Source organism: Ailuropoda melanoleuca, chromosome 6, assembly GCF_002007445.2.
Source record: "Ailuropoda melanoleuca isolate Jingjing chromosome 6, ASM200744v2, whole genome shotgun sequence".
Classification (NCBI taxonomy): domain Eukaryota; kingdom Metazoa; phylum Chordata; class Mammalia; order Carnivora; family Ursidae; genus Ailuropoda; species Ailuropoda melanoleuca.
Genome location: NC_048223.1, coordinates 17,786,173 through 17,796,229, shown reverse-complemented (window position 1 = coordinate 17,796,229; position 10,057 = coordinate 17,786,173). Strand labels below are relative to the sequence as shown.

General features: G+C 50.2%; 1 protein-coding gene across 3 annotated transcripts in view; it reads left to right on the top strand.

Annotated features, from left to right (window-relative positions):
* The first annotated feature begins 8,046 nt into the window (after nucleotides 1-8,046).
* Nucleotides 8,047-10,057, top strand: part of SH3BP5 (SH3 domain binding protein 5) — a 73,789-nt gene continuing 71,778 nt past the window's right edge. The window contains exon 1 of one of the 3 annotated variants that reach the window (XM_034663687.1): nucleotides 8,047-8,175. Coding sequence is in view for 2 of the 3 variants with exons in the window: in XM_034663685.1 (XP_034519576.1) it covers nucleotides 8,566-8,703 (138 nt within the window). In the remaining variant the exon portion in view is untranslated. Of the gene's footprint in view, nucleotides 8,176-8,267; nucleotides 8,704-10,057 lie in introns of those variants that run through there. The other 2 variants (XM_034663685.1, XM_002915342.4) reach the window with 2 other exon arrangements.

Here is a 10,057-nt window from a genome sequence, read left to right as displayed (position 1 = left end):
AGACAGGGAACTCATGACCTCATATGCCAATAAAAGTTGAACAGACTTAACAAACAGAAAATTCTTTTTTTTTTTAATATATATTTATTTGAGAGAGAGAGAGCAAGAGAGCATGAGTGGGGCGAGGGTCAGAGGGAGAGAGAGTCCTCAAGCAGACTCCCTGCTGAGCACAGAACCCAGTGTGGGGCTTGATCCCAGGACTCTGACTGAGATCATGACCTGAGCTGAAATTAAGAGTTGGCCACGAACTCAGCCACCCAGGCACCCCCAGAAAATCATTTTTCTAAGACTAAAATTCATATTCCTGTCCCTTTCATAGAGCTAGGAGTTCTCCTCTGAACATATTTTATGTCTAGTGTAGCACTTGACGGAAAAACGCCAGGACAGTCTCCTTTAGGTGGAGAAAAATGGGATTATTACCTCTTCATTCTAGACACAATAATTTTGGTAATGCAGCCTGAAACATCTAAATCTTTTATAAAAAATGTGATGTCTTAAGCCACATCTTCTCCATCTTGTTCTAGTTTATTTCAAACTGAGTTCAAGCCCTGATATTTAGCCCCAGTGAATTTCACTATGTTCTATTTGACTCACTGACCCTTCTTTTAAAAGCCAAGCTCCTGCCCCTGCCCTTTGGATCAAAGTCTTTGTCCATTATTTTCTCTGTGGTTGTCATGATACAACAACATAATGAAAACTTAGTGCCGAGATCAGGACTGTGCAATCCAGGGTACCCCTTCCAGCATCGTGTTCTCTGCAAATTTGAGAAGCGTGCCTTCTCTATTTTCATCTGAGTCATGACTACAGATGTTGGAAAGGACAGAGCCAAGAATCAAGCCCAAAGGGATGTGTATGCTTGGATAGTGACTCATTAGCCTTCGGGTTGGGTTGCCTGGTCCGTCACTACTTCTCTGACGTGGGCTAGCAACCACCCGTGTTTCTCAGCTCGTCCACAGGAAGTTGCCCAGTACCAGCTAAGGCTGTTGCAGAAATGCATACGGGGCTCCTCATGACGGGGATTCATGATCCCATTCTTGAAGTTAGGCGGAGCGCTGTGTGATTTAGGATGGGCTACACCACGGTAACAAATAGACCCGAGGCTTAAATGGCTAAACACAATGGCATGTCATCTGTAGCTTAGGCTGCAACAATTCAGGGTGCTCGGGTTGATGGGAGTGCTGTCCTCCATGCAGCCTCTGGGGGATCTTGGTTCTCTCCCCGTCCTCGATCTGCTATTCTTCGCTTCACTGTCATCTGCCTTCAGCCGCAGAAGAGGAAAGAGCATAAGGAAGCACACCGGGGAAGCTTTCACGGGGCAGGCCTGGGAATGGCATAGGCCCGCTGCTTACTCACTCAGCAGAGCCATTCCTAGCCAGTGCTAGGCAGGAAAACGCTGTTGAGCGAAGTGCTTCGAGAACTGGAGAATGGAGTCCTTGAACAGCCAGTGGTCTCCGCGATAGGCAGCTAACATCTCCATGACACAAAACTAATCACTCAAAACCTGACAGCTCAGCACATCCCTTCCTTTTAATACCAAGCTTCTGCCCCTTTCCATTGGGTCAAAGTCTTTGTCCATCATTATCTCTATAGTTGTCAGACTTCTGTCAACAACATAAAGCAGATACAATGCAAATAACATAAAAATTGATGGCAAAGTGGAACCATCAGTCTTGCAAGATCGGCAAGATTTCAAGAATAGGAAAGCAGTTTTGGGGAACTGCCCTGGTCATTTGCAAAGCCATTGACAAAGGAGGAAATGGCAGTGTTACATCAGAGGCAACCGGGGACGATGAGGACCAAAAAGACATCAAGGGAGAATGAGTCTAAAATCAAAGGCAGTAAAAGACACCTGGGAAAATTAACAAACACCTCAAATATTTTTGTCAAATTATACTGTCTATGGCTGTGTTGTGAAATTTTTTTTTTTTAAAGTAGGCTCCATGGGCCCAGCATGGAGCCCAACATGGGGCTTGAACTCACGACCCCAAGATCAAGACCTGGGCTGAGATCAAGAGTTGGATGCTTAATTGACTGAGCCACCCAGGCGCCCCTATGTTGTGAAAATCTTAATCGAAGAATTACACATTATATGATCTTCAATTTTATCAGAAAAATATGCCCCCCCCCCAAATCCTCAATAGCTGACTGATGGTTTTTGTGGCGGTGGTTGTGCTCTTCTAAGAATGAGCTGTGGGCAGCACTCATACCTGCGCCCTCCTGTAAGGCCCACCCTCTAAATGTTGGTGTGCCCGGAGCCTCGTCCTGGGTCTCTTCCCTCCAGTGTCCCCTTCTTTCCTAAGGGACCCATCCAGTCCCTGGGCTTTAAATACCATCTGCCTGCAGTTGGCCGGCCTTGAGATGTGTATCCTACCTTTCACTGAGCGTTTAATAGCCTCTCAGACTTAGGTGTTTAGAAACACCCCTCTTGATTTCAAACCTGCTCCTCAAGTCCTCCCTGCCTCACTCAGTAAATGGCAGTGTCCTTCAGCCTCTTCTCAAAGCAGAATCTCAAGAGTCATTCCTGATGCCTCTGAGCTGCCCACTCTCACATCTGATGCTGTAGCAAGTGCTGTTGGGCCTACCCTCCCACCACCACCTAGCCTAGGGGCCGCCTCTCTCACTAGGGCCCCCACGAGAGCCTTGTCACTGGTGTTCCTGCCCCCGCCCTTGCCTTCATGGCCACCCCATTTCCACATGGCAGCCACAGTCAGCCTTTAAACAGCCTTTAAATGAGGCTGTTTCATTCTGCAACTGAAATCCCTCCAATGGCTTCTCATCACATTTATAATAAAATCCAAACTCCTTCCTGTGGCCTCCCAGGCCCCATATCATCTGATTTGCACCCCCATCTGGCACCTCGTTTCAACACCCCCTCCTGGCTCCTCGCTCACTCTCCGCCACCGTGTGGGCTGTCCGGTGGGCTCCCTCCTCAGGGTCTGCACCGTCTGGATACTCTTTCCTCCAGAACGGGGCTGCCTGACTCCTTCTCATCATCAAATCTCAGCTAGAATGTTGTGTCCATAGAGGCCTTCTCCACCTCCCATCTAAGGCAGCCCCACCCTCCAGCCTTCCTCATTTGGTTATCTGACTTTTTTGCTCACAGCGCTGTCATTATCACTAACTGCAACTTTTTTGCCTCTTCAAGTATTTAAAACATTTTCTGTCTTCCCTTAGACTATAAACTCCCGTGAGGGCAGGGATTTTGTCTAGTTGCTTCACTGCTGGATCTTCGTTGCCAGAGAGCGTCACATAATAGATGTTCAGTAAATATCCATAAACTAAATAGTTTTTTTAAATGGAAGGAAAAAACCCCTTATTGTCATAACTTTAAGTTTCGTTTTGCAGGGTTAAGGCCCAGTAAAAATCCTTTTCACTATTTAATATGAAATTTTGGTTTCCTTTATAAGTAGATTTCTTCAAGTGGCCTTTTCCTGTATCCATTATCTTTGAACAATGAAGATCTCCTGTCTTGCATGTTTCCTTCCTTGCATAAACTGGTAAACTCGTGGAATAAGTAAACGAGGGCGTGGCTGACATGATTTGTTCTTGGCTAACCCTAGCTGGGTCACAGTGATCAATCACTTTTCTTCCAGGGACACACAAATGCCCTTTCCCCTTTAAAATCCATTCTAGAATCATGTCTGCAATCTGCTATGCCCACCAGTTCACAGGGTATGAAACCCTCTTTCTTCTTTTTAATGGAACATTTTTTCTGTCTCCAGGATTCCAGCACCATTTTAAATATCTGCAGGTCCCCCAAGATCACAGATAAACATTGAAAGTCTCTTTCCTGGGTTCTGTAAGTACTCTGGCCTGTAATTCATCTGGGCCAAGAGGCTTGAATGTAATTCAATTCAGGACACAAATAAAGGTTCTCATTAGAGGGGAGTGGCCACAGTGCAAGACAATTTGGCAACACACTGATGTCACTGAATTGTGGAACGAAACAGATGCCTTGTTAATGCGGAGGCCCTGATATCTTTCCAAGAACTGGCTTGTAGAGCTCCTTGAGTTCTGACAAGCAGTCATCTGGGGCCAAAAAGTAGGGCTGAAGGGTTTGGAAGTCTCCTTTAAAATTCTCTTCCGTCTGCCATGTGCCATAATCCTTTGGGGTCTGTGGAGAGAGAAGACAGAATGGGAGAAAGGCAGAGAGAAGACAGAATGGGAGAAAGGCAGAGGGAACCAGCTTCCCACTGGGGTGCTGAGGAGAGGTGGGGGTTCACCTGTGTGCAGTCTGCTGGTGGAAGCAAGTCTGCCTATAGGACTCTGAGGCTGACTTGAGCGTGCATGACCTTTTTAAAAGGTCACCCACTCCTCGTGTCTCCTCCAGACCCTCACCACGCAGGGAAGTCTGAATTTTCGTATTGCATTGCTTGAGTTTTTAACTGCAGGCTCAAATTTATAAAGTGCTGTGTCAGCCAGACCACACATGCCCTGGGGTCTGATCCAAACAATAGCTCCCAGTTTGTAATCTCTGGCCTAAGGCACCATGGAGAGATTACAGGTGGGCCAAGAGAAGATGCTGATTGTCAGCTTCTTCAGTCCCTGCTACCAGAATGTGATGGGAATGCAGATTCATGTCTTCTTAGTACAGAAGAGCAGCTTTCTATTTTTTAGGGTTAACAAGCAGTTTCTGTTTTACAGAGCTTAAACAATTGGTGGGGGGCGCCTGGGTGGCACAGGGGTTAAGTGTCTGCCTTCGGCTCAGGGCGTGATCCCGGCATTATGGGATCAAGCCCCATATCAGGCTCCTCCTCTAGGAGCCTGCTTCTTCCTCTCCCACTCCCCCTGCTTGTGTTCCCTCTCTTGCTGGCTGTCTCTATCTCTGTCGAATAAATAAATAAAATCTTTAAAAAAAAAAAAAACAATTGGTGGGGCCGCCTGGGTGGGTCAGTTGGTTGAGTGTCTGACTCTTGATTTCGGCTCAGGTCATGATCTCGGGGTCGTGCTCCATGCATGCATCAGGCTCGGCGCTCAGTGGGGAGTCTGCTTGAGATTCCCTCACCCTCTCCCTCTGCTCTTCCCCCCACTTGCGTGCACACACACAAACACACACTTTCTCTCTCTCAAATACAATCTTAGAAAAACCTGGTGTTGCAGGGAATCTTCATTTAATGGCACTGAAGTTTGACAGAGCCTTAACTTCACAGTGAGGAACTCATATGGTTGCACAATTTGGGGGCACAGTTTTTGTGGGGCTGTGTCCCCCTAAATCGGAAGATACTATGACTTTGTTGTCTATATGTTTGGGGCCCTCAAACTGGTCCCTGGAATAGTGTATGCAAGAGGTAAGTGCTCAGAAACATTAATGCTGCTGACCACTTCAGCTTGCAAATCTCGCTTTAAAAACTTTTTAAAAAATCTCTGTGTAAATAACTGATTCCCTTAGGCTTAAGGCGTGGGGCAGAGGAGGAGAAATACCACCTTTGTTATCCTCAAAGATCAGAGGAGCTGTAATACACTTGCTAAGTCAGGGAGGTTTATTGAGGCAATGATAAAGACCTTCCAGTGAGTTTTGTTCAACCCTTGGATAACCTGGATCCCAATTTCCAAATACAACACAGTTGAACTTTCAGGGTTTTCCCTTTCAAATCTAGAAAACAAATTTGTTATTGTCCCAACCAAAACCTCTATAGCATAGGTCCTAATTAATGGTGTCATCCAATACTCAAACTAGAAACTCTGGAATCATCTCTAACTCTTCTCACTCCAGATATTATTAGCCACCAACTTCCACATAGTCTCAAATTCATACCCTCTTTCTCTCCTTTGATTCAGGGCTTCATCATCACTCCCTGATATTTTAATGTTCTCTCCCTCACTCCCTCATGCCTGCACTTCCGATGTGGTCCAGTTTCGATTCCATGGCCAACATTAAAGTTGCGACACTTGCAGTTGCCCTCAATCCCCTTATGCTTCTCCCCCGCCATGGTAAGACCTTGGTGAAAGAATCTCAACCCTGGTTAAAACTGGCATTCTCACTACTCTCCACCTGTGTGCGGAAGCTGAGCTTGGGTGGGAAAAACCACTCATCCCTGCTGACTGGTCACGCCGAGAATCCCAAACCACAGGTGGGTCCTCAGGGGAGCCTGGCAATTATAATATATTCCCCTGGTCAACTGACTTCCCAGCTCCTTCAGTGTCTCTCCTCCAGGGTCCAGTGTTGTTCTAAGCCTCCCCCCGCCACCCTTATTCTCAGCTGCTGACCATGCCCGCCAGTTGCACTGGGAAAGCGAAATAACCAGCCAAGGCGTCTCTCCTCTCCCACCGCTAGACCATTGGCCTAAGTCATCTCCTTGTGTCCCCTCTGCCCCCAGTTCCCCAGTGACCCCAGTCCGGTTCCCACACTGCCAGGGTGATTACATATCACTCCGTCAGAAAAATCCGAGCTCCTTACCATGCCATGGCCTTCCTTGGTCTACCCACCTGCAGGTCTCAGATTTCGCACCCCGGGCTCTCCAGCGCCTGAGGCACAGTTTCCCCCTGGGGCCTCTGCACACGCAGCTGCTGTGGCTGGAACGCTCTTCCCGTGAAGTCACGTGGTTCATGCTCTCGTGTCTCTCAGGTCCTCGCTCAAAGCGCCCATCTCCAACAGGCCTTCCCTGTAACCACGCAAGCACCTCTGCCTCCTCTCCCTCAGTTCATTTCCTGCTTCGTGTCCTACGCATTTATGCAAGGGTAAAAACAAATACAGATAGTAGCACCGTGATTTATTTTCCTTATTTTAACTTCAGAACACTGTGGGGATTAATGCTGTAACTGGCCCAGGTCTCCTAAAAATACAACAACAAAGAGCCGGGACTGAGGTTCGAGAGCAGTTTCCCTCTGTCCGCGGTGGCGTTCTGAAGCCCTCGATCGCTCGTAGATCTAAGCTGACATGGAAGTGTGTGTAGGACGCCGTGGTGGACAATGGTGAGGGTGGGGTCCCACCGACGGAGAAGCGCCGAAGAGTCAGGGCTGACCTCACTGCTCTTGATTTCAACCTCCATCTCTGTTTATTCATAGCTAGGATAACCCTGCTCAGCCACGGGCTCCGTTCCAAGCCGCGGGGGAAGCACTGATGAAAAGCCCGAGAAACTAGGGTTTTAGCAAGGGGCTTCAGGACCTCCCGCAAAGTCTCGGCTCTCCCTTGATTGCAAGAACAATGGCCAGGTGTGACTTTCCGAACCAAACCCAGCATGTAAGTCTGCGTTAGCTCCAGGAGGCAGAACGGCTCTCCTTTCGCAGCAGACGGACGCCGGGGCGGCACGTGTGGGTGGTACCTTGCCCAAGGAGTAACCCGCCCCGCCCCTGCCCGCGTAGCTTCTTAATGAAGCCATCGTAAGCAGGTTTCCCAAAAGTGGCTTTCAAGATAGGCTCTCAGAAAGCTTTTTTCTCAAAGCAAGTTTGCCCTCCAAACTCACAGAGCTGATGGGCCACAAGCCTCCGTGTAGAAAGTGTACACAATTCTGCATTTTTGTAGTGGAGATGTTAGCAGCGGCCAGTGGCAATGTCCTGGCCTGCTTGGCTAAGGTCGTCTGAATTTGTGTTCCCTAAACATCACAGTGGCCCTGACATTTCATAAAAGCGCAGACCGGCCCCTTCCTTCTTTGGCCTCGAGATGTTGAGCTTGCAAACTCTGGCTCCCTACTTGTTCAAGGTGGGCAGAAAACCTTGCCAGTTCATAAATCCTTGGGCAGAGCGGGTCCAACCAACAGGGGTTACATCTGCCCCCCCCCCCCGCAGGAAGGCTGTACCTACCCACCCACATCCCCCATCACCAGTGGATTTTCCGTGCTTCTGGGCCATTCAGGTGGGACCATGGCATAGCTATGAGAGCACAGGCCTTTGGGTATGGAGCTCTGCCCAGCAGGGGCCACCCAGCCTCTGGCCAAGGACTCCAGGCACGAGGCCACACCCAGCTCCCCTCTGTACTGGGTCCGTGTGAGCATGTTTCACTTCCCCGTTCTGGGAGAACTCTTCGAGTAGATCCAATTCCCAAGGTTCACCCAAGGGGAGAAAGGTGCTTTGGAGGTATACAGGGATTTGAGTGAATCTCGAAACTGGTCCAGGGTCACCGAGTACAAGCTTCCCAAGGTGACTTCAGACAGTGGAAATACCCCCAACTTTCCTTCCATACAGTTTGCTCGGGCTGAAGAGGGAGAGAGAAAGCTACCCCGAAAGCAGGCGGTCACGGTGGGTAGTTTGTGATCTATCGGGCTGCTAAGTTGACAAAGGGGGACGGCTCTCCTAGTTCAGCTCCCTGAAGGTGTTCGGGGAGCTGGGGTTTTTGTGACGGAGACCCGGGTGACTGACTGGGACGGGCGGCGAACAGTCACAGCGCCGAGGGCGGCCCGGCGGGGCGAGGGCGGAGCGGGCGCCGCTGCGCTGACGGCCGCGGCAGAAAGGGGGCGGCCGCGCCCATTTCCTCCGCTCAGCCGGGGCTGGCGGGATCCGCATCCGCGAGCGGCGCCTCCGGACTGTGCCGGGCTGGGGCGAGACGGCTCTGGCCGAGCCTGCGGCGGCTGCTGCCATCCCTCCGGACGCTCCGAAGTCCACCGCGCGGTTCGCTTTCCGGCTGCCCGTATGGATGCGGCGCTGAAGCGGAGCCGCTCGGAGGAGCCGGCAGAGCTCCCGCCGTCGGCCCGGGACTTGGAGGAAGAGGAGGAAGAGGGGATGGAACAGGGGCTGGAGGAGGAAGAAGAGGTGGACCCCCGGATCCAGGTAGGGCGCGCGGGGGGCGCCGCGGAGGCGGGCATCCACACTTACACTCGCCTCGCGGCCCCCGGTGCCTGCGGTCCCGGGCGTTGGTGGCCACGTAGGTCCGCGGGCGAGAAGAGAGGGTCCGGGTTCCCAGTTTCACCGGGTTCGCGGGGAGGCTGCAGTGCTCGTGTGGATGCGGCCTGACTGTATCGTGGGGAACCCCCGCAGACCCCCGGCCGGATCTGGGGGTCGCCGCGGAGTGCCCAGTTGTTCGGGCGGATGTGCAACAAAGGGAAAAAGGGGGCGGGGGCGCCATGCGGGTGTCGGGGTTCCCCCCCCCGCCGCCAGGCTCGCGGCGCGGCTGGCTTCGCGCGGCCTCCGGGCCGGGGGCGGAGGGGTCGGCCGGGCAGCGTGGGCGCTGGGCACCGTGGGCGTTGTCCGCCCCTGCGGCGTGGGCTGGCACCCGTGCCCGGGTTGCGAGCCCTTACCTGGTGGAGGTGCCCGGCCTGAGCCATCTTCCTCCTCCTCTGATTCATTGTTAGCAAAGGGCTTATTGTCACCACCGGCTCAAACCTCCGCTTGGCTTCAAATGGTCGAAAACCCTAGCTTTTCCTTGTTATGAGGTCGGGTTGTGAACAGAAACCAGAGACAACTGATGCGCAAAGCTCACGCGGGGAGAAGGCGAGGGTATCGGCCTGGCTTTCTGTGCCTCCATTTCTGAGGGAGATGATTAAAAAACAATTTCTAAGCCAAGATCTAGGAGTGACAGCTTAACCTCCTCACCCTCTAGGCAAAAAGCACAGCAAATCCCGTTCCAAGACCCGTTTTTCTACCCTTTCCATAAATCATTTACTATATATATATATATTGCTTTTAATCGTGCTCTGCAATTTCTGGAGCCCTAATTGGTTTTTCAGTGCGCAGATCAATTAAAAGCCCATTTAACTCAGCTGTTGCCATTTAAATGAATTGTTTTGGCAGATTAGCAAGATAAAGATCAGGTGGAAAAAATCTTTGCATTAGGAATTCTATTAATTAAAATCGCTACTTTAGACTACTAAATCTTGTTTTGCTGGTACAGGAATTCTGTTTACCAGATCCTTTGTTTGCAGAGTAAAATGAGTTAACTTTTCACTGGGTACTTACAAAATGTCAGTTTATAAATGTTTATTTAAAGAATCAGGATTAAAACCGTTTTTGTTTTGTTAAAACAGCTAGGTAGGTTTAATAATTGACAGTTTGAAAGGAAAAGATTTTCATTTCTAGAAAACGAACTCAGCCACTAATGAGTTAATGCCAGAATTCTGCCCTTGATTTAAATCATTTCACTGGGTTTATAGTTTCAGCTTGGCCTTGTTTATTTTCTTTTACTGTC